Consider the following 23,948-nt stretch of genomic DNA (forward strand, 5'->3'; position numbering starts at 1 on the left):
ACATCGGGTGAAAAATAATGTTGAACTTCCCAAATGTAGAGTGAAGGAGCCACACACTGACCTTCTGATTGCCACATTTATCACGCTGAGCACCTTTTGGTTGGTGAATGTAGTTTTAGAATAACTGTGTCATAACTGAGTTATTCAAATGTATTTTTCTGCACAGGGCAAAGAGCCATCTAGCTTCATTACATTCAAAGAAGGTAGACATCTCAACAGCTTATAGGCCAAAGAAAAAAAATCAAACGATATATTTGATTTAAACTCATTCTCCAATGAAATGAAGCTGGGCTTCCATCTCTGCTGGGAGGCAACATTTTAAATTAGGGGGATGTTTTGGCATCCGCAGAGAGTTCAGGCCCCAGATATCTAACGGCTAAGCAGTAATGTTTTCTCCTTAGTCAAAACAAAACTGATGATGTCACTCGTCATACAGTATGTTCGCTGCCACCCTCAGTACATTCTCCACTCCTCTGTCTTTTATGTCCCTCCCCACCCTCTTTCTTTCTTTCTATTTTACATAAACTCTTATTCCTACACAATTTTCATCTTCGACTGGAGAAAAGGCTGTCAGGTGATGAGAAAGAGGGAAAAGAGCACAATAACTTTATGTCTATTTGAGTTTCTATCATCATGTTGCCATAGTTACAGCTGCTATATAGATTGGTGTCCATACGAGCCTGGTTACTGTTTAACCTCCCCACCCACATTTGCCCAGATTAGGAAAATCAATAAGATAACAGCAGCAACACCGGCCTTACCTTGCACCAACAACACCCTTCTCGCACTACAGCACCCTGCGCCAGACATCCACATTTTACACCTTATGGTGAGGGGAGAAAATAGTGGATTTAAAACATATGCTTGGGAGGAAGGAGAGGACGACATGGTCAATGTAAACTCACAAGTCAGTTCAAGTATGGAACTTCCATTTGGTGAGTACACGCTTTTGTTTTTATCCGTGTGGCCGACTAGTTTAAAAAGAGGCTAAGCGTAGCAGCTGCTTGCTTCTTTTTGCTTCTTATTCAGTGTTTTTGTGTAGCAGCTGCTTGGCTCCAGAGCTCTGCTGGATCACAAGGGATTCAGGGTGGAAATATCACCACCATACATGTCTGTCTTTTTCACACGGCTGTAATCCAGGAGGTGTGTCAGAGATATGGAGGTCGTTAAAAAAAGGCCATGGGAGCTGGGCCTGATGGAGATGATGGTTCAGAGATATTGAGATGTAAGAGCTGTAAGAGTACAGTGAGTGTGACAGGGCTCACAGGCTGATTTGAAATGATTTAAGCTTGCTCTGTTTGACAAGCTGTGCTCATGGACTGGATATTTTTTATGGAGTTCTGAAAACATTCTTTCTGTAGAGTTACACTATCCATAAAAAGACTGACATTTTAACCTCACTATGACACTGTGATAAGCCTCTGCATTATTTTATGGCTACAATATAAGATGCTGTGCAAACACAAAACAGGAGAAGGACACATCGCTGCTACAGGCACACAAACCGCCCCTTTGTCATAACTGTTTTGAACAATCTCAAGAGAGGCCTTACTCGGCATCATCTCATACCAGCTGTCTGATGCAGCAGTTGGTGGGAGTTTAGTTTTTGCTTCTGTGGTCATTCATTAAATAATTTGCATATCACAGCAGGGATGCAAATCCATTTAAACAAAGCTCTGGCCAAATGAGAAAAGAAAATATCAGCCCACTGTTTCAAGTCTGCCTTTGCTCATTTATTCCTTCCCTCCTTGCTCCCCATTTCTTCTCGTGCCACTATGCCAATTCGGTATATGTAGGCTATTTTTTCAGCTAAAGGAACAGCTACACAGAAAAGGTTAATTGTACAAAGGGGGGAGGTGATATCTTCATACATTTCAGTCCCAGTGACCAGTGAAGTGAAAGTCAGTTCAGATAGTGAAAATAACTTCTCAAATATGTGTCCAGCAGTATTTCAAGGTTGTCGCTGCCATACTTGCTTCTAGGACTTTGTAGCTGGCAAGCAAACCCCCTATGGGCTAGCTAACTGGGAATATACTAACACTAATCTCTCAAATGAACACCCCATGCTTCTCTAAATTTTCTCTGGATTGCCCGGTTTACATCCAGCTCCATTTACCTTTCCATTTCAGTTAAGAGTGAAGCGACAGGGATAAGATTTCCAGGCTGCTAAGGCCTCCTATTTTAGGTGCTGACAGGAAAATATTTTTATTTAATTTTATTTCTAATTCATGTTTTGTGAGGGTTTTTTGTTACGGCATAAATCTCTAGATGATTTCATTACATTATGACACAGTAAATGCAGCATAAAGAGAAACTGTATAGAACAATGAGCATCGTGACTTTGTTCAGTTAAACAGTTTTGTTTGATGTGTTATTTTGTCAGTTAGAATTACAGTCACAGGTCATCGTCATGCGTGACACACAGAAAGAAAGCTGTGCTTGTTGTCAGTGGTTGTATTGCACAAAGTCATGAGAATTTAAATCTACTGAGAAGTTAAGCAGGCTCACAGTCGTGTCCACAACAAATGAATCTTGTTTCAGTAAAATCTGACCTTGATCTTGAGCACAGTTGAAGACACATTACGTGATCATAATATGGAAGGTCCGCTGACACCCTGAAGGCTTTACACACCAGATGTGGAAAAATTCGTGAGAATGTTTTGTGCTTTAAAAATATTTTTTGGATTCACCCATTCTTAATGTGCAAATTCACACTGACTGCATAATTTCACTGGACGAATTTGCAGCATTTATTTTTCTTTAGCTTTCTGAAATGATTCATCCGCCTCCTCAGATGTGGTCCCAACTCTGCCATCAAGAGCTCAAACTGCCCCCCTGACATCCTGAAATATGTATGAAAGCAGTTGTGATAAAGCTTCAACTCCTGGTTCAAAGTATGAAATTCTCCCTGCTGCCGCTTTTTCCTGAGACTCTGATGAACCTAGAATCTTTGTTTCTTCCTTTTCCGGGTTTAGAAACAACAGGACCGGCTCATCGTGGCTTAATATCAACTTCTTTGTCCTCACATTTTCCTCAACAATGCAGTGCATTCGGTGTGTGTGTGTGTTACATGACAAGTTCAGAATCCGAAAATTCAGATTTTCATGTTGTTTTTTGCATCGTGCCCACTAATAACCTTAAAGAAACATAATACTACAGTTAACTGTGTTATCCTGTTAAATTTATACTGTTTATTAATGTTACAGACAGACAAGACCACATTAACATTACCATTTTATTATAGCCACTAGTTGCTACCTGCAGGTAACTGCTAATACTTCAATGGCTCATGTTAATGTGGACGCTGGCAAGGTCAACACTTCAGATAACTGTTTAATACTTAAATGTTGTTAAAACAGGAGATTTACTGACCTCCCAACAGTCGTAATAAAGACCAAGGTGTCAGTCTTTGAGATGCTTCACCCAGTTGGTGGTGCTACTGTTCATGTGTTCAGCTTCTAGTAAGGTGGGAAAGGTTGTGCACCTGGGTACTTAGTGAAGGTGTGTGTCATCTGGAGCAGGTGAAGACGGCAGTGCTGGTATCAGTGCTGTTGCAAATGGGAACTGAATGTGAAATGGGAATGTCTGAATTTGAACTTTTCTGACAACCCTATTCAATACATATGGTGCATATGGTATGTATGGTACTTAAAAAAAGAAAAGCAAGTATGATTGTGATTTTAGAACTTTGGTCACTTTTAAATTGACACACAGACTTATAGTTTGCTGCCTAAATACTCACCAAATGTCCATTAAACCCCAAGTGTTATTCAAAAAAAGTAAAATAAGAAGAAAAATACAGCACAGAGATCTTATATCTTACTTAGTTAAAATTTATGAATGTGCATATTCTAAAGTTTCCACCAAGTGTCTAGTGACTAAGCAGCACAGATAGGCTGGGCAGGGGTTGAATTTCTAAGAAATGCAGTTTTAGTTTTCATATGATTTGTTGACAAAAGCAAAGCTATGAAAAGTGATTCTTTAAGCTACACCCTATCGAGTCAATGTGGACTATAATCTTGGTTGCTAATTTACAGAACTAGCGAACATTAAAAGCAGAAAACCTTTTCTTTTCTTTTCTTTTCTTTTCTTTTCTTTTCTTTTCTTTTCTTTTCTTTTCGTTTGGAGTACTGAAATCTAATGAATACAATAGTAAGCTTTTCTGAGAGAACTTGTTTACAGTATATGCTTGACAAATCTTCCAAAACCAGGACATTTATGTTATAAATACATTCTTTGGCAGCTGTGTAGTTTAAGCTTCTTTTTGGCCTAGCTCAGGTTAAACTATGCTTCTTTGTCCAAGCAAGCTACAAACCTCTGCTCATGTTACTTCTATTGCAAAACCGTATATTTCCACATCCTGAAAACAGTCTGCTTCCTACTGAGATTTTATCAAGATGATAAAATATATGATGATAAATGATGTATTTTTTAGCAGGTTTCTCACTCCTTCACACTGAGCTGCTGGTACAAGCTGACAAACCTTGTTAGCAAGGTGACTTATAGCTCATAGAACACACATAGTTTGTGTCAGACACATGGGATTAATTGCTTAACGGTCGCAGCCTGGACAAACTCCCAAGCCCTGCAGAGGGGCAGAGACACTTGGTGAATGCAAACATGACAACAGCCGTTGAACAGACCCTCAGCAGATATCTGTTTGCCTAAAAAGCTGAAAGACTTGACAGCAGGGCACAAAGAGGCCGATATTCTACATTAAACACAAAGCTATACACACAAAATATTTTTCAAGGCACTGTTTATATGTCATAATACTGGCATGTAGATGATGAGGATATCTCATGATAATGGTGTCTAATTTTTAAAAAAATTAGTACTTCTAAACACTGACACTCATGCAGAAGTCCATAACTTCTGCATGGACTGTAAACAAAGTAATGCTTAAAAAGTTCAAATTTATACAATTATCAATTATTATTATTACAAATTAAATAATTAAATTTTCACCTTGCAACATTGCAGGTGAAAATTTCATTACTGATAAGTCGCTAAAGAAGTAATTTTGTCAAAAATCGTGTTACATTTTCCAAATGTTGGTGGCAGAACAGCTACTTTCATTGCTTCAGTCATGCATTTAATGTTTAAGGTGAAGCAATGTCATAAAATCTAGGTTATAAACAAGTCAAGTTCATTTACAGCTTAGTTGCAGCTCTGGATTGGATTATAAATATCATTGTAGATGGAGTTAGTATGGACATGGAAATGCCATTTTTTTGTTGCTTTTGGTGTTTATTGATGTGTTCGCTGCTTCGGCAGCTTCAAGATAATGTTTCTAGGTCAAAAATGAACTTTTCTGTGAAAAGTTTTAATACTGCAATGTGCAGCAGAGTTTGTAATTGTTCGATCTCTTGCAGTAGAATTAAAAAAATGAGTACACTGAGGAGATGTCCTCCTAACAAAACAGGCTACTGGTAATTAACACTGTTGCCTCCTGGTTCAGCAACTGGCTGTGGCCTGTTTGAAGTTAAATTATTATCTCTGTACCTGTGTGGGTTTCCCCCCAGCTGGTGGAAAAGCACCTACCGAAGAGTCAGTTCTATATAATCCTGTATAATTCAACCATGTCTAGAGCTAAAGAGAAGCTAAAATGAAGGAAACACTTAAAAACAGAACAAATACAGAAACAGATGCATTTACTGGTCAGTATTTATTTCAAAGTGAAAGTATTGTTTGAAGCAATCATTTTAACAGTTTATACATGTAGAGCTAACATACTCTCTCAAAACACTGGAAGATTAGTATTGTCTAGTACTGTAGCCACATTCATATTAACAGTTACATCGAGTTACATCATATTGTTACAAACTGTTTTTCAAGTTCAAACTGTGTTACCATTTCTCTAGCTGATGTTCTCACACATATTAACAAGAACCAGCCACTATTTAGATTATTGTCACATAAAAATAAATATGAATACACAAAAACAATAAATAGTTTATTGTATGCCCATATAAGCAAATGTTAAAAATAAGTGACCAAACCTGAACATTTGGCCCACGGTGACATGCCTGGGGGAAAGAAATTGTTAACATGTCTGCCTGGCCACCCCTATAAAAACTCTCTGGCTCCACCTCTGTCCATTTATATTTACATCTAGGCCTTCTCACTTGCAAATGTAGGGCTTTTACAGATACTCACACGCTCTTAAAGATCAAAAGTCATCCTACTTTTCCCATGTGGTAAGACTGTCTGGAGGAATCAAACTAAATTACATAAACTGAAGTGCTCTTGGTCAGATGATGGCATTCTATCATTCAGACTTGTGTCACTTTGGCTTTAATGTTCCTCACAGCTTCAGTCAGACATAACCAAGAAATAACCTGCAGCATTTGCATATTATGTAATACGTGCAAGATTTAACAGCACAGGAAGACTTATGAGGTCTGAGTCAGATTATGACTCAAATGACAGATAAAATCACTAAGCTATTACTGAGTTATTGTGGGCTTTCTCCATAAGGAGCCATAATGTGATGAAATGAAAAGCCCTTTTTAGCAAGGCTTATCTAATGTCCACTTTTGCCACCATGAAATATTTGTTTTCTTTTCCATTCCTTTTATCACTTTGATAAATCAGTTACCTCATTTTAAAATGTTGTGTTGATATTTCCCTGTAGCTAGTTTGTAAGGTTTTTTCCTTATGCTGGGACATGACCCTTAAAAGAATTTGTATAGTGAAATAATATAAATAGCTGAAGCTTGCATTATGTTAAAGTTACATTAGCCGGTGAAAGAACCACTCAGCTAATGAAATGAAACGTAATCTGTGCTGACATCAAATGTGACATTTAACAAATCTCAGTGTGCCTCTTGGGTATTTAACAGAGGCAGAAAGCCCAATTAGCAACCTGTTCGGAGAGCAGGTATTACACACTGTTCTCTTGACACTAATAATCCGAGTGTTCAAGTCTCCAATCAAATCTCATTGTGACAGGCATTAGGGGATTATCCCCATGTGCCTTGGGCCCTTACAGTCGGCCTGGCGGCCCCAGCAAACAACACTATCCAGTAGCTGCTTTTCCTCCCAGCCTGCCTCAGCCTAGCCGGGCCTGGGAGAGGCGACGAGGCTCATGGGCCTTCACACAGCTGGCCGGCGCACTGTCAGAGCTCAGCTTTCCCAGGGATGTATGGCCAGGATGGAATCCTCCACTTTACCAACCCGGGTAAAGGTAAAAGACACATAAACTTAGTTGTAGTTTGTTTTTTCCTGCTGTGTGTGCATTAAAATCTTCGAGGTAAAGCCCCTGGAAGATTGAAGACAGTACTGTGAAAATGAACACGATATTCTGCTGTACTGTGAATTTACTGTTGCTTGAGGCTTTCAAAAGAAAAGTGTTGCAAAGCTGCTTTGACAAAAAAAGGTATTTTAATTCCTACCAGAGCTGCTTCTTTGAACATGTGTTACAATAAGTTGACTCTATCATGAATATTTTTGGACGTTTCAGAGATGCAACAGTTTGTGTATTAAACAACTACTGTAGTAAGAACCTGGTTAACAGAGAAGTGGATTGAGTGTTGATTTGCTGAATGTCCACAAGATGGCAGTGATAAACAATGATTTCATATTACCTGACACTGACACAAACACTGGACTATAAGTAGAGGGCCCAGTGATGGAAAGAAGCAAACCATGCTTAACCAAGACCTGGACTTCCTTCCAATTTAACCTCAATTGAGAATTTTTCATTTAATTCTACATATGACTTCTTGTCTTCTCAATTTCAGATGGGAATACTGTACTTTCCACTTGACTGCATTTCACATAGTTTAGCAGATTCATTTTGCAAAATACCTGATGAGGTTACATTGTTACCATATTTTATGCTGCTTTCCCTCTGCTCTACTACACTTTCTACAACACTACATTTATAGTTGCAGTTACAGTTTGCTTACATGACTCAGATTATCAAAAACAAAACCTGTAATGTATTATTATAAATTAAACTATGCTGATGCTAACTCCTGTGCACTTCATGCAGTACTTTCACTTATAACACGGTGAGTCCACTGTGCTATATTGTGACGCCTTGTTAAATTCTCCAGTGTACTATTCTAACAAACTGTTACCAAGTAATCCTCTACTGCACCATAGTAGCAATTTGTTACAAAGTATTTCTCCACCGTAGTGTGGCTACTTTTACTGAAATTAAAAAGGGGAGAATTTCCTCAAGCACAACGAGAATGGAGTATTGTTTCACTTGGTTAGGGTACTGTTACTCCACACTTTCAGTACTTTGCTCACCACCCCTGACAGACCTGTTAAGGTGCTGCATAAAATGAGAACATCAGGTCACCTCAGTGACAGACAGAAGGACTAGAATGAACGATCAGTGAGAAAAATGAGCTTACTGAGTTAATTCACTTAACAATAAAAAAAAATTGATATTGCAGATGTTGTGATGATAACGTCTTACTAAATAAAGACAACACTCTGTGTGTACTGTGTTCATTACAATTCAAGTTAGGATGCTGCACAAAAAGCACTCTTGACTTAACGTTGACAGGACAGCGCTGAATACTTCACGTCTTGTTATTTGAGCTGTGTAGGTTAAATGTCTATTGATTTGCTGCTCACTGAAGGACCTATAGAGAATTAGAGAGATAAAGGTGCCCAGAGCAGAGCTGCTGACAGAGGGGATTGGAAAAGCAGTCAAAATGAATCTTCAGCAAAACAGGGTTAATTATTACAGACCCTTATCACATGCTGTGATTGATTTACGTAGTGCATAGGTCTTCATGTTTATTGATGTAATTGTTTACTTATTTAGTGCACAGGGGCTACTTGAGGTTTTCAGTCAGACTGAAGTATAAACATGTTTTTGTGAATTTGTTTTTTTGTAAAGTGTGTCGCTTTCAGTTTTATACTTGTAAAAGATGTACTGAAAGGTTGAATGGCCTAATAAATCTTTGAGATAAAGAAATACTTGTGGCCTAAGTTAATATCAGTAAAGAAATACACCTTAGTAAAGTGCCTTTAAACAGAAGTGGTGGTCTGCTAAGTGGGTAGAAGTCACAAAGAGAAACTGGAAAAGGGTTTTGTAATATAATTTTCCATCAGCCTATGTAATTTATTAGCTAAATCTTTAACCTCTTATAAATATCATGAGACAACTAATAGACGCTCTTGGTTTATCATTACACGAGAGCAAACAGTAATCATGAGGGCGATTTGACAGTTTGCCTGCTCTTTCACTGAAAAGATTTTATTTCAGCCCCGATGAAAATCATCTTCAGAAAGCTCATTTAAAAGTAAACTGAGAGTGGTTGAAAACATTAAACAATAAAACTTTGAAATCGTTTTAATTAAGATGAAGACGGCTCTTTAAGGATTTCTTTGGCAATCCGATTTGTCATTTTAGCACAAAACCTTAAAAACTGTGTAAATAAAGGTGACAAACTGGCTTTTAATGAATAAGGCTTCGTGGGCCTCTGAGATTGCATTATCTTCTCTGTGTAAGTAGAACGCTAATATTTGACAGGAAAAAGGAAAAATAAGATATTTATATGAGCTTTGTCAAAGTAATTTCCACTACAGAGGCAGGAGTAACGCATAACACAATTTTACTGAATAAACATGCTCACATAAAACCATCAGAAAATGATGCAAGACAGTAATTCAATCTTCTTAAATAATAAATCTGCATTATTATAGGAACAGAATATTCCACTAGCCCAGAAAATATGATATTCCCCCACTCAACCACACGGGCTTGCATAAGCTGTGTTATTTGCAGATAGCTATCTGTTGACAAGGTCTTTGCCATGACACTCTACTCACCTATCTCCTCCATCTACTGCAGCAGGCTTTTTCTGCCGGCCTTAAATCTGCTGCAGCCAGCACATTGTTTCCTTCTGTTTTCCTCTTATCAACATCAACACATTCCTGGTTATGCCTTGCTTTTCCACTAAGGTGAAGCTCTCTTTGAAAGAAGCAAAATAAGTCCCCGGAGAGTTTATATTCCACATCTTATTAACTCTTCCAGGCCACCACGTTCGTCTTTTTTCCTCCCAGCTGCTGGTTTCTGCATTTTGATTTTATTATGCTGCTTCCCTGCCGCCTGCCTTTGAGATCGGACTTGGGGAAATGAAATGTAGTCATTGAGGAGAAGGTACAAATAGGCAGTGGTTACAAATGGAGTTTGGTCAGTGGTCGGAGATTCCTATTCAGAAGATAGACAGGACTTTGTTCACAAACTGGAGTTTGAAATTTCAAAGGGGAGAATCACACAAGTATTACATCAGGTCTCAGCGATCCTTTGACTTTTAGCCTCGGGGCAAGAGTTTGGGTGACTGATTATAAGACAGTTCAGTCTGGCCCATCACATTTTAACATGGCAGCCTCCCACTTCATTAAAAAGTCAAATGGCCATTGCCAGCTGCAGCTTTTATCAAAATTCAGCTTCAGCTTAAGACTCTATTTATATTCTGCTTACTACACTAAAAAAAGAAATAATTCCTTACTTATTTCACTTTATTTCATTATATTTTGTTATAAATAGCACTCAAACAATCCCTGCATTTGACTACTTTAAAAAACAAAGCAAGACAGTCATCCTTTAACAGCATTTAATACAACCAGAGAAAAACCTGCTACCAGACAAATAAATAAAAAAATCATTAATTGTATGCATATTCTGCCCCCATGTAGCTAAATCACACACTATTGACTTGCTGATAAGCTTAAACTGTCACATGTAAATGTGATTACTGTTGATGAATGACTGTTTTGAGTGGTTTTGTTAACTGCTGCATCACAATTGCCTAGTAAATCTGGTCCCGGCACATCAACAGACCTCCAGTACTAAAGTACCAATAGAAACAAATGACAACAGTGGTGGGTTATTGTAACTGTCATTGTTGCCATGTCTGGTCAGGATTTAATACACATGACACTCTGCTACATATTGAACCCAACTAGTAATGTTTAACTTTTTTATGGTTTTAAAATTTCCTATATTTAAAGAGGCAATAACATGGTAATAAAAACCTAATCAAAATCACATGTATAATCCGAGTTATAGGCCTGTTGTCTTGAAACACCATGGGAACCTGGTTGTGTAACAGCCTTAAGAATGAGATTTGTTGCCATGATTAAAAAAAAAGTCTTCAAATAAGTTAGCATCTCTACACAGAGAGGTACAATGTTAGCATGCTAACTCAATCTCTGACTGCTTTGTGAGGTGTTTGGTAGTTCTATTGCTTGCCATTTCATGTGTACATTATTGGAAAATGGAGTTCAACAATCTGGAAAACAACTAGTAAAGTTATCATGTTGTCACGGACAAGATATCTTGCATTCTTGCTTATATTTTTAATAGAAGTCACTGATTATATTTTGGGGGGGTTCAAATTGTCATAAAGATTTTTTTTGAGTATTACAGCACCACAAGCATTATGACCTGACCCTGGGCTTTAAGGTTCTGGCACTTACCTGATAGTAGTTGCTTTGTATGCAGTACATGCACACAAGTTTCCATTGTGGCTTATCTATGCTCCTAACATTGAGAAAAGAAAAAGAAAGTGAAAATAAGTATGCCATAAGTATTCAAGTATTCAGCCACCTTTAGCAGCAATAACTTAAGGTAATCACTTTCTGTATAACTATAATATATATAACTGCGGAAGTGTAGAAGAATTTTGGCTCAACCTTTTTATAATGTTGCTTCATTTCACTGTGCAGGAACTGGTTTTCACACTGCTCTCCTAAAGTCCTACCACAACATTTCAGTTAGGTTAAAGTCAGGATAGCAATACCTTGATTTTTTTCTGTGTACAACAGGTGTACCTGAAATTACTGTCTCTATGCACAGGAGACCTCTAATTTGAATACTTTGGTATACACAAGAGTTTGTGATTGGCTCAGTGTCTGCAAGGTGCCCAGATTCTGTGGCTCCAAACCAAATCATTACTCCTCCACCACTGTGTTTGACAGCTAGTATGAAATGGTTGTGATGACATGATGTGTTTTCACCAAATGTATGTTCAGATGCAGCTTTGCTTTTTCCTGCACAAGTATGGCTTACAAACAAGCCACACTTGTTCAACATTTTCCTAACTGTGCTGTCATTAACTGAGGCCTGAGTCTGAGATGGAGCTCTTGGTTTTTTGTAATTTCTCAGAACACTACACAGTCTGACCTTGGGGGGTTTCGCTCCTATTTATAAAGGATCATATGAGTGCCCTGGAGAGGAAATGTAGCCAGTTTTAGTACAACAGTTGCTGTCCGAGATAAGTGATCTAGAGTATTTGCAATAATCCTACAGGTCAGGTCAGTGCAATATTTTACTGTAAACAGCCAACAGTATGTATTTTGAATGCTCAGTGTAATAAAACAGCAATAAAACACACAATAACACATCTTCTTTTAGCATGTGTGTTCTTATCACTTAAAAACATACAACAAAGTCGGAAGAATGTTTCCCAACTAGGGAAACATGACCATCTGAGAAGCATATGAATGCACAGTTTTCTTTACCACGTCACATGCAACATGCAACTATAACAAAATATACAAAAAAACAAAAAACAAAAAACTGAAAAATAATACAAGTGTAAAAAAAACCCGTCAAATGGTTACGTAAAAGTTCATGGAAACAATGAATTGTCATGCTGTATGACTTTATATTTCACTACATTAGCCTATAAACCTAGCCCATTTTCCCATGTACACACATATCTTGGTAAACAGTTTTTCTATGTACATTGCCATTTTGAACGACAGAATTTTAAGCTTTTTAAAAACTTCTTCCAGGTTTAAGATTTTCAGAAACTCATCATTGCACCTTCATTTCCTTGTTTACAGTCAGGCTGTTTACCATGCAATCATTTATTTTTGCCAACATTTCTATACAGTTAGGGTTATACCTCCACCTGTTGCTGTGTTTGACATTGTTTTTGTGTTTTCATTTAGATGGACAAAGAAAAAAAGAAAGTGAAATTTACTATTTTAAAAATCCCATGTAGATGTGGCTGTAGCCAAGTATTTTTTCATTTAATAAAAAAAATAACAAAACATTATTTTCAGGCACACGAAAACAAGGGCGGGAAATTTGTGTCCAGCAACACTGACACACTGAGCTGTTTTATCACAGCTATATAACATTTTCTTACCACCAGTATTAATGAATAATGAATGATTTACTTCTTAGCATTAGACTGAATGACTGTATGAGCAATATGAAATAAAATTAGTAACACATTAGCATAGCTATCGGAGATGTTTTAACTGAACGGGTTAGCTGCTTCTCCTTATATTGCAGTCTTTATGCTACACTAAACAAGCTAAACTGACATTTACAGTCATATTAAACTATACCTTTAGAAAAATGTTGCCTAAGATGAGTTGTAGTCTTTAATTAATTAATTTAAATATAGTGGCTACATTAGAATTTGACATCAGCAAGAATGTGAGCTGCCCAGAGAGCCTGTGTTGGCTGCACGTGTCAGTCCAGTTTGAGGAAATGTACAGTATGTTAAAACAAACCCCCCCACCACAAATCACAGATAAGTCACGGAATAATTTCAGCCTGCCCTTTCTAACATATCAAAACAGTTTGTGGGTTTATGATTAAGAAAGCTATAACCATGCAGATTATATTTTATAGTCCCATATATGACTGTTCCTTGAGGAGTTCACAGAAATTTAAGATGGCAGCAATGATAAAAGTACTTTAATGATAGGGGGAGATAAGATTTGCTGCAGTGACTCATTCAAAGCTCCACACGGATTCTCCAATCATCAGTTCTTCCCCCCTCCCCACACTCTCTGACTGCTTTGAAATAATCAGCACACTTCTTGAGCAAATATGGGCATTGCAGAAGAGCAGCATGGATCGAACATGAAGCAATGTTGTAATGGATGACCTCTGCACACACAAGTGAAACAACATGCTCCAGTTTGATACAGAACAATCACCTGTGCACACTGTGCTGCTAATCATTTTTTGATAATGGGTCTACATTAAGTTAATTACATTGTTTATAGTGTCTAATTACCATGAAAGCTTAAAGTGAATGTAAATCTGTGACCTTTCCTGACATTCAGAAAAACGGTAGTTTAATCAGAACTTGATTGCTTCCAGTTTCCTTTCTGATTGGCTCTTAGTAAGAGGGGGTTTTATCAATATTTAATCATTAAGCAAATCATCTCTCAGTCACACACAGAAGTCTACAGGCATGTATGTCTGCCTGCATGAAGAAAAATAATTTTATGAGACCACCGTATAATTTGAGTACATGATTAACAACTTCACCTACATGGGGTTTAGTGCTTTTGAGGTCCGTCTGAACTTGAGATCGTTGACCTATTGCTATGTACTAGTACTTTTTCTGCAAATACAAGGCTCTTGTTTGCTGTGTGACATGCAGGATGAGCCTGCTTTCTGCTTTGCGCAAGCACAAAAGTTATTTATGTAAACAATCAGATTCTGGGCATGAAAATCATTCACTGAGTGCACGTGTACCTAATGACCAATGCTGCATTATTTTCAGTTTAAAGGTGGCACATTTGCCTTCACATGTAATTTAAAGTGCAGTTACATTCAATTAAAACTGTTAAATTATACAGTAAATATTTTTGTATATGAGGCTTAAATAAAATACTCATGAACAGTTTTTCAATTACCATCAACTTCTACTCATCTGGTCTTTACACTGTACAAGGAAACCATGAGATTTACTACACTTAGTGTTTAATGTATTTGCCCCCTTCTTGATTTCTTAGGTTTGGTATATATGTCACACTCAAATGTTTCAGATTGTTAAACTAATGTTAATATTAGATCAAAAATAGCCTGACTAAACACAAAATGCAGTTTTAAGATGATGATTTCCTTTACTAAGATCCATGCAATGGAATTGCGTTTGGTTAACTTTTTGTTTGTTTTTGTTTCAAATGCTCTGGTATTTCTTCCTGATCTTTGTCTTGAAAGATGCTATATAAATAAATGTTACTTACTTATTACTTACATCCACACATTCCTCCACATCACTGTGGAGGAATTTTGGACCACTCTTCTTTGCATAATTGTTGTAATTCAGCCACATTGGAGGGTGAACGGCCTGTTTAAGATCATTTTAAAGCATCTGAATCAGATTTGGGACCAGTTTTTGACTCTGCTGGTTCAAAAATCTTTTTTTGTTAACCATTCAGATGTGGATTTGGTGTGTGCGTGACCTTTCAGGTTTTCTGGTAGAAAGCAGAAGTATGGTTCCAACAAGTCGTCCAAGTTCTAAAGCAGGAAAGCAGCCCCAGACCATCACATCGTTGGTATGATGTTCTTTTATGAAAGTGTTAGTTTTACGCCCGATGTAACAGGACTCAAACTTTCCAGATCAGTCCAGATTCTCCTAAAAGTCTTGTGGTTCATCAAGATGTTTTTTGCCAAATGTGAGACGAGCCTTTGTGTTCCTTTGGGTCAGCAGCAGTTTTCTGCTTGAAGCTCTCGCATTGAGGCCATTTCTGCCCGGTCTCTTTCTTATTGTTGAATCATGAATGCCGACCTTAACAGAGAGAAGGGAAGCCTGCAGGTTTTTGGGTTCTTTTGTGACCTCCTGGATGAGTCGTTGATGCTTTTCTTGGTAGGCCGGCCACTCCCGGGAAGGTTCATCACTGTTCCAAGTTTTTTCCCTTTGTGGGTAATGGTTCTCACTGTGGTTCACTGGAGTCCCAGAGCCTTAGAAATGGCTTTGTAACACTTCTTCTATATTTATGGATCTAAAAAGAGAAACTATCTAGTAAGCAGCAGTTCTGATTTGGGATACTTTGTAAAATGTAAAAAAAAAAAAAAGTCAATTCAATGATTTTCAAATGATTTAAAGCTTATAACTTATAAAACTGTACAAATTTAATATATCAAATGTTGAAACCTGACAAAAAAACAAAACTTGCACTAGGCATAATTAATGCTACTTTGCATCACCTCTTTTATTAACTGTAAATAGAAAACAACTGAGGAGACTAATTGCTTTACTTCTTTAAACAAAGTCTTTAACAGGTTCCTTTGTGTTAGTTTTTGCTTCATAATACATGTGTGGACTGCAGACTGGATGGACTCTTTTACTGGGGAGACATGCTGCTGCAATGCGTACAGACTGTGCTTTGGCATTGTATTGCTGACATGAACAAGGCCTTTCCTGAAAGAGACAACTGGATAGGAGCAAAAGTTGGTGGCTTGGATGAGGGATTTTAATCTAGGCATCAAGCTGGCCTCTCTACTCTGTAACTCAGATTTTGATTGAACTATTTTCCATCCTCGGGGGGCAGAGGGGGCCAGATGTTTGATTAACTCTGTTCACTGGTTACCTTTAAAAATCTCAGTTTCAGAATCGTGTATGTTTGTGCATTTCTAAAAGATTCCCTCTGTCTGCTCATGCTTTTTTTAAATACCCACTTATGTTACCCACAACTAATTAACCTGTAACCTTGTAAACTGTAAAACTAGCTGGTGTCACTTCACTGCATTTTATTGCATATTTTGTGGCATTAAATGTAAAATTTCTGTAAAGAATCATTAATTGACCCACCATTACTCTTTTTATTTTTCTAAAAGGCTTCTTTAGGCTCCTCTGAGTCATCTAAGCTGTCTCTCAGAGAAGCAGCCGCCTTTACAACAAGCTTGGAGCTCTTGGAAAAGCCTCACGTGAACCTTGCATTATAGCAAACAATGAAGGCTTTTACATAAAGGCATCATTTGTTCTTAAGCAAGTATTTTCCCTGCTAATTATGGCAGAATTAACTCAGATTTCCTAGCAATGTAATACACATGGAAGTACGTTTGAATATGGTGGTTAATTTCATTTGATTGTGGTTATCCTGTGGTGGCAAAAGTTTTTTTCCTCTACTTTTTATCTGATGAAAGTACAGTGCAATTATTCAAGGTCAAAGTAATCAAGCTGGCAATCAAGCTGGCTCTAAAGTTAAACTGCTTTATAAACAGTCAGGCGGTATAATTATTTATCCTCTGTTTAAAATAATAATTAATAACTTCTGTAATATATTGATGTGCAAACTATGTCTGTTGTCATGGAGTGATTCCTGAATAAGCCTCAGCTAATATGAAATATCAAAAACAAAACCAGAGGAATGTTTTGATATTTTTTATTCTATCTGTGCAGAGGAGCATCTGTGACGATCGGTTGGAAGCTTTGGACCTGGAGTCATACAAGCTTTCTGAATATTTAAGCAACAAAGGCAGCCTCTGAGTGTTTTGGCTGACCTGCAGAGGGGAGACAAGGGGGCTGCTGAGCTAAAAGGCAAGAAAAAAGTTGTAATGTTTTCTCACAGTGGAGCAGAAATGTAAAGTAGCATCAAACAGAAATATTCAAGTGCTTTCAAAATTTGTAAAATTTCAAAAAAATTGGAATTCATTACTTTTCGCCTTATTCTGGGTCTTGCTGCAGGCACTTTCATTTGTACCAATATCCAAGCTTTAATTGGTGTGCATGTGATATGGGCATGCAAGGAAAGTGTCAGCTATAAAATGAATACTTCAAAATGGTGTCAAATGATGTAGTAGGAGTGAACTGACATAGCTCAGGTTGAGGAAATGTTTATCCATTACTGACATGCAGCGATGGCAGATATCAAAGCTGAGCTATCTCTTAAAAAAAAACAACCCTGTGATTCACCAGTGAACACTCTGGTTAACCATCAACCGGACTGACACTCCACCTCTTCTCTGGTTAGTGGTATGAGGGAAGGAAGAGAAGGACACCAGCTCTGCTGTCAGTCACTGTTCACCTCTCTAACACCAGTAGGTCCCTACAACACTCAACTGGGCCAAGGAGCTGTCCTGTCACTGGGCGGAGCTAGACCCAGAAAGAAGGAGGGGGGTTTGCTGAGGTGTGTGGGGGTGTGAGAAAGGAAGGTGGAGAAGGAGAAGGAGGGGGGCACTCTACTTTCTTGGACAAGTCTTTCTGTCCCACTGTCAAGTAGTTGAGAATTTGTTGGCCTAAAGAACTAGCAGACATGGACATGGCAGACTACAGCGAAGCTCTGGACCCAGCCTATACCACGCTGGAGTTCGAAAACATGCAAGTGCTCCCCTTGGGTGCAGGTGAGTCTCATATATGCAGCACTGCCTTTGAACTTTGAAACTTTTACTGATTTAAAACTTTGGTCAGGAGAGGAGAGCGCGAGTTCTGGCGTGAAGTGATAAAAGGGGTCATTTGTCCATCTGCTCCAGCTCGTAGAGAGATGATCCTGTTCAGTGGTCTTCTTTTATCACCTTGGGTGCGATAAAACATTAAGAGATTTTGTTTTACGAGACTGTCGTATTCTCAGTGCACTTGGGTCATTTGGCCCAACCAACTTTAACCTGTTCCAGCTTGTACAGGGATGTGGTGTCAGACTGATTACAGGGGATTGATCTTCATTCGGTGATGAAGCAGTAGCTTTAGTATCATGATCACCCTTCTCTTGTTACAAACGGTCTGTTCCCACAGAGTCTAAACTGAGGAGAATGGATGTAGTTTTTGGATATGTGCTTACAGTGACACCAACCTATTTGTATATGCAGTCTCCCATGACATCTGGCTGTGATCCTGATTCTAAAATTTCCAAAGAAGCAAAAAACAAAGGAAGCCTAATGGGGACCTATCTCAGCACAAAACTTTTTTTTTTTTTTAATAATTTACACAATTATATTCTGTCATTAAACAAATATGTAAAAGTGACCCTCCAAGAACCAGCCTACCACTTGTATATATTGTACATTTCATGTCAAACTCTATGATAATCAGCTTTGTTCTGGTGACTGTGAGAGTAGCTTAAACAAAAACTGTCTCCAGTGATTGCCTTTCATAGATAATCAAACCTACATCAATTGAACTCTGTTGACGCTATCTGAGCTATTCAGGCTGCTAACAGATCCCTGCAGTTCTTTGGAGGGCTGCTTTTGATCAGCTGTCAATGGAGCTGATGAGTGTCTTCACGTCGGTCTTTCACACCTTGAATTAAACCAACCTGGCAGTTCAAGTGTGTTGCCTGGCATATGATTAGACTTTAAAAAAAAAAAAAGACGCTTCTTCTAGTTTCAGGTCACCTTGTTCCTATGATTTAAAGCTAATCACCTAAAAGCCTGTTGGCCTGATGAGCCTTTTTTTTTCTCCTTTCTCTCTCTCTCATGTCAGACTCCTCACCAGCTGAAAGCGCTAACATGAACGCCGCGAGCCACCTGGCTGCAGGCAGTTTGTGTGCCATATGTGGAGACAGAGCCACAGGTAAACACTACGGTGCCTCCAGCTGTGATGGCTGCAAGGGCTTCTTCAGACGCAGCGTCCGGAAAAACCACATGTATTCATGCAGGTGAGGGAAGCTCTTCAACTAAAAAAATACTGCTACTGTTTGTGTGACAATGAAAAAGCAATGGACATCTAGCCAATGCAATTAATTCTCAGTTATGTGCCACTGTGTAGACAAGCAAAGATTGCTATCATTAAAAATGCAATCTTCTGATTACAGTCTTGTGATTAAATGTTAAAGGATGCAAACATTACATATATATGTATATATTCTTCATCTTTAAGATACTTGAAAAAGAAAGCATGTGGAATTTTTACTACATCTATTTCAATTTGTATCCAATTGCTGCACTTTGCATTGATTCCTTCATCAAGTTTCCTTTTTGAATCCGTGATAGCACAAACAAACTTAATCCGCTCACTTTTACAGGTTTAACAGACAATGCATTGTGGACAAAGACAAGAGAAATCAATGCAGGTATTGCCGACTGAAGAAGTGCTTCAGAGCTGGCATGAAGAAAGAAGGTAGGTGACTTTTATCTCTTCACTAAACCAATCTCAAAAGTCAATCTATGTGAATTTTTTAGTGTTAAAACAATAGAATCTCTTGCCTCACAAAACAAAAGAAAATTTAATCAGCAAATCACTACCAGAGCTTGAGCTGTCTCCACTAAATTGATATGACTTGTCTAAGTGTGTTGCAACACCCAGGAGAGGACTACCTTGTTAATGTTCACTCCACGGAGCGCTTAAGTCTCTGACCAGCTTATGCTGAGCAAACATTTCCAAGCAATAATAGCCATATACTGATAAACATGACAACCTTGGAAGACATATTTTTCTTTCAAATCACTCTGTGTTCCGTGTTTGTGCAACAAAGGAAATGAGAAAATTCAACACTTTTCTTGCATTTACAAAAATATAACTGCATGAAAGTTCCACTTTTATCTTTGCTTTGCAAATGCAACCTACATGTTGCTGCCACATTATAAGTCTGTGAATGTTCTTTTTTTTTTTTAGCTGTACAGAATGAACGAGACAGAATCAGCACCAGGAGATCCAGCTATGAAGACAGCAGTTTACCATCCATCAACGCACTCATCCAGGCAGACGTGCTGTCAAGACAGGTAAGGTGGCCGTACATCATGTTTGGGGCTCATATCTACTGTAACTGTAACAAGGCATCAAATGACTTCATAAATGCATTTTCCTGTGTAGATCACATCCCCTGCTCCTATACTGAATGGTGACATACGGACTAAAAAGATCGCCACCATCACAGATGTGTGTGAGTCCATGAAACAGCAGCTGTTGGTGTTAGTGGAGTGGGCCAAGTACATCCCAGCCTTCTGTGACCTGCCCTTGGATGACCAGGTGAGACCCATACACAGACAGAGTGTACACAGTGGTATAGACACTCTGGTCATTCATCAACCAGTATACTCAAAACCATAATGAGGGTTGAGGGACACGTGGCTGTGGGACTGTCACTGACTATGTTCTTCCTTAATCAAATAACACTGCAGTAAAAAAAAAAAAGAAAAAGAAAAGAGGAGGAAATAGTTTTCCAGTCTCTAAGGATGACAGGGTTTTTCATCACTCTCTCTTAAAATTTTCAACCAGAATGGTTAATGTGTTTTAATCCTCAGTTGGAACATGATGAGCTGGTTTTAATGTCACAGTGCTTTGTGAAAAAAACAAACTGCAGAATCATTAACAGTGTGATCACCGAGCCTTAGTAACTGATTTGCTGATGCAGTGAGATGGCCCTCTTTGCCAATTTTAGTTCTACCAGTGAGGTTCATGTGAGGGGAGTTTTAAAAAACCAGACCGAACTATATAATATAAACGTATCACGTAGAGGAGTTATTATATCATAGCAAACTGTCTTTTAATTCACTTTCACTGCAGGTGGCATTGCTCCGAGCTCATGCAGGAGAACATCTCCTTCTCGGTGCTGCAAAGAGGTCCATGCTTTACAAAGACATCCTCTTATTAGGTAAAACTGACACACAATGCAGTATGATACCGCACTCATATTGCATATAATCATGCTGTTTCCCTATTCCAATGGTGCGTTTTCCCAAAATATGTTTCTCCTGCAGGAAATGACCACATCATTCCCAGAAACTGCCCAGAGTTGGAGGTGGGCAGAGTAGCAGTGAGAATCCTGGATGAGCTGGTGCTTCCCTTCCAAGAGCTTCAGATAGATGACAATGAATATGCCTGCTTAAAAGCCATAGTTTTCTTTGACCCAGGTACCAATGCTGACAAACATTTCAGATTCTTGAGCTTCTTTCCAAGCCAGTAACTTGAGTGAAAACTTGAAAAACTCAGCTAGACCACATTATATACAGATGTTGGTCATTAAAACATTTCTCTTTGCTAACATTTGCCCACAGATGCTAAAGGTCTGAGTGACCCTGGAAAGATCAAGCGGATGCGATACCAGGTCCAGGTGAGCTTGGAGGACTACATCAACGACAGGCAATATGACTCTCGAGGCCGTTTTGGAGAGCTTCTCCTGCTCCTGCCGACACTACAGAGCATCACTTGGCAAATGATTGAACAGATCCAGTTTGTGAAACTCTTCGGCATGGCCAAGATTGACAATCTGCTTCAAGAAATGCTTCTTGGAGGTGAGAAATGGTTCTCACTCAGTAAAGACAGATTTAGTAAAATTTACTATAGCATGAATTCTGACATTGTAGGCATTGCATTAAGTGGACAGAACTGCATCAAACCGCTATTAATAGAAAATTGTTGGGTTTTTTCTTCCAGGTTCTGCTAATGAAGCACCACATGCACCTCACTCTCTGCATCCTCACCTGGTTCAGGAGCACCTCAGCACCAATGTTATAGTGACCAGCAATATGCCAACGCCAATCCATAATGGTCAAATTTGTAAGCACAAAATACATTAATGCATTGCTACAATTGCTACATTTAAGATTTAGTGTCTGTCATTAGCTTAAAACTGTCAGGGTTTTTATTGCTACATATGGTAAAATCTTCAAGTCTAATGAAGGCAATCACAATCATTAATCAATTGTATTTTAATGAAGAGAGCCCATCAAATTTTCCTCACGCAGCTCCATGTGCAGCCAAGTCAGGTAGCTGGAAGGCCAAATAGGCTTGGCAAAATAATCCCCTAAGTTGTTCACAGAAACTAATCTGGCTTATTTTGTAAAAGAAAACTTCTGTTATTCTTTCTGAACATATTTAATGCTCTGACAAATTTCACAAAAGTGCTTATTCCTTATTGGAATCTTGTGTTACGCCCGCGTCATACTGTAAGATAGTAAATATTCACCTGCTTGTGCTGCAGTTTCTCCACCTTAGTAACTGCTTTCTCTCTGTGTTCTACTTTTCAGCCACTCCTGAAACCCCAATTCCATCTCCACCCGCTGCCTCCAGCTCAGAACATTATAAAATGGTTCAGGGGGTCATAGCCACTGTTCCCAAGCAGCCAACCTCCATCCCTCAACCAACTATTACAAAACAGGAGGCCATTTAACAACCCCTTAAATCTTTATTCCTTCAGTTTTTTTCTAATTAAACCAGGGTCTTTACATGTATGTTTATACACAATCAGCATTGAAGCTGTTAACTTGACTGGAACCCTAAAGTAGCTGAATACTGTATATATATCTATAATAAAAATCTGCAGGTGTGGTCTTTACAGATTGATAGCCTGAGTTTTCAGGCATCACTTTGTACATGTATGCAGCTGCAGCTGAGCGTCATGGCTCAGTGAAGGCCAGATAAAACCATAAGCATTGTAATCTTCTAGGCTCACTGCCTTTCGGTAAGACTGACACTTAGAAGTACACTGCTGTATATATTATAGCTCATTATTGGGTAACTTCAATTCCATTGTGTCCTATGCATGTCCTCAGTGTGTGCAGTAAGGCTTATGTTAGAAATGGCAAAGTAATCATGTCAGTATTTCATGAATGTTACAACAGGCCTTACACTGTCATATATTTAGTGTTTAACTTTTTATTTTTTTTTCATGTTTCTTAAGAATAAAATGAACTCAGAAAAAAAACCTAAAGAAAATTCCTCTAAAGAGTTCGGCTTTGCCTTCGAGTTGCTCTCAAATATTTTGTGGCAAAACTAAAATATATGGGGTTTGTTTTATACACTAGGATATGCATATTTACAGGAGTGAATTTTATAGTTTTAAAATTTACTCCAGTATAACCAAGCTTGGCAGGCTGTATATGGTTATCTACACAAAGACTTTTAGAAAGTCACAGGCAGACATGCTAAAGAAGTTTCCCAATAATATGTTGTGTTGGGTTTTAAAAATATATTGTATGTTGGTTTTTTTTTTGTTTGTTTGTTTTGTTTTGTTTAGTACTTTGTCATGGTTTAACTGATGGAATAAATTGTGCCTTTTAACCTGTACTGCCTTACAAAACCAGGTAATGTTTTGCCTTACAATGTGAAGTTGAGTTAATAAATCTTACAGTTTATTTTTACATTGCTTTTTCTGCTATGTATTTATACTACGGTCACAAGAGAAGTGGCCACCAAGGAATTCACTGCATTTGCATTACGCATTCTTTCAAAGATAAATGGGAAGTCTCTGGTGGAAAAAAAAAATAGGTCCAACGTGGCAGTGCTTTTTGGTCCCTGATAGACTACTGCAACTTCAGGCTAATAAGCTGCCATAAAATC

The 23,948-nt window shown here is 38.3% G+C and overlaps 1 protein-coding gene and 1 long non-coding RNA gene across 4 annotated transcripts; one reads left to right on the top strand and one right to left on the bottom strand.

Moving 5' to 3' along the window:
• Positions 1-700: 700 nt before the first annotated feature.
• On the top strand, positions 701-23,749 carry hnf4a (hepatocyte nuclear factor 4, alpha). 3 transcript variants are annotated; one of them, XM_005477914.4, is made up of 10 exons: positions 701-935; positions 19,152-19,326; positions 19,693-19,787; positions 20,283-20,389; positions 20,481-20,636; positions 21,174-21,261; positions 21,368-21,520; positions 21,665-21,901; positions 22,044-22,166; positions 22,637-23,749. In XM_005477914.4, the coding sequence occupies exons 1-10, from the start codon at positions 827-829 to the stop codon at positions 22,777-22,779; spliced, it is 1,386 nt and encodes a 461-aa protein (XP_005477971.2). In that variant the 5' UTR covers positions 701-826; the 3' UTR covers positions 22,780-23,749. The 3 variants fall into 3 exon arrangements, with proteins under 3 accessions (XP_005477971.2, XP_003457099.1, XP_019205635.1); XM_003457051.5 differs by lacking the exon at positions 701-935 and adding an exon at positions 17,725-18,076; XM_019350090.2 differs by lacking the exon at positions 701-935 and adding an exon at positions 18,142-18,252.
• On the bottom strand, positions 5,650-11,515 carry LOC112843370 (uncharacterized). Its single transcript, XR_003215698.1, has 2 exons — positions 11,452-11,515; positions 5,650-10,180 (listed from the first exon to the last, which is right to left on the bottom strand). It is a non-coding gene; the product is annotated as an uncharacterized LOC112843370 (long non-coding RNA).
• Positions 23,750-23,948: the final 199 nt, after the last annotated feature.

The sequence above is a fragment of the Oreochromis niloticus genome, linkage group LG20 (assembly GCF_001858045.2).
Source record: "Oreochromis niloticus isolate F11D_XX linkage group LG20, O_niloticus_UMD_NMBU, whole genome shotgun sequence".
NCBI classification, from domain to species: Eukaryota; Metazoa; Chordata; class Actinopteri; order Cichliformes; family Cichlidae; genus Oreochromis; species Oreochromis niloticus.

Coding starts and splice junctions, on each gene's coding strand:
- hnf4a (XM_005477914.4), top strand. CDS start 827: ATGGTGAGGGGAGAAAATAGTGGATTTAAAACATATGCTTGGGAGGAA. Junction 19,788..20,282: donor AGCTGGCATGAAGAAAGAAG/GTAGGTGACTTT, acceptor TTTTTTTTTTAG/CTGTACAGAATGAACGAGAC. Junction 22,167..22,636: donor AATCCATAATGGTCAAATTT/GTAAGCACAAAA, acceptor TCTACTTTTCAG/CCACTCCTGAAACCCCAATT.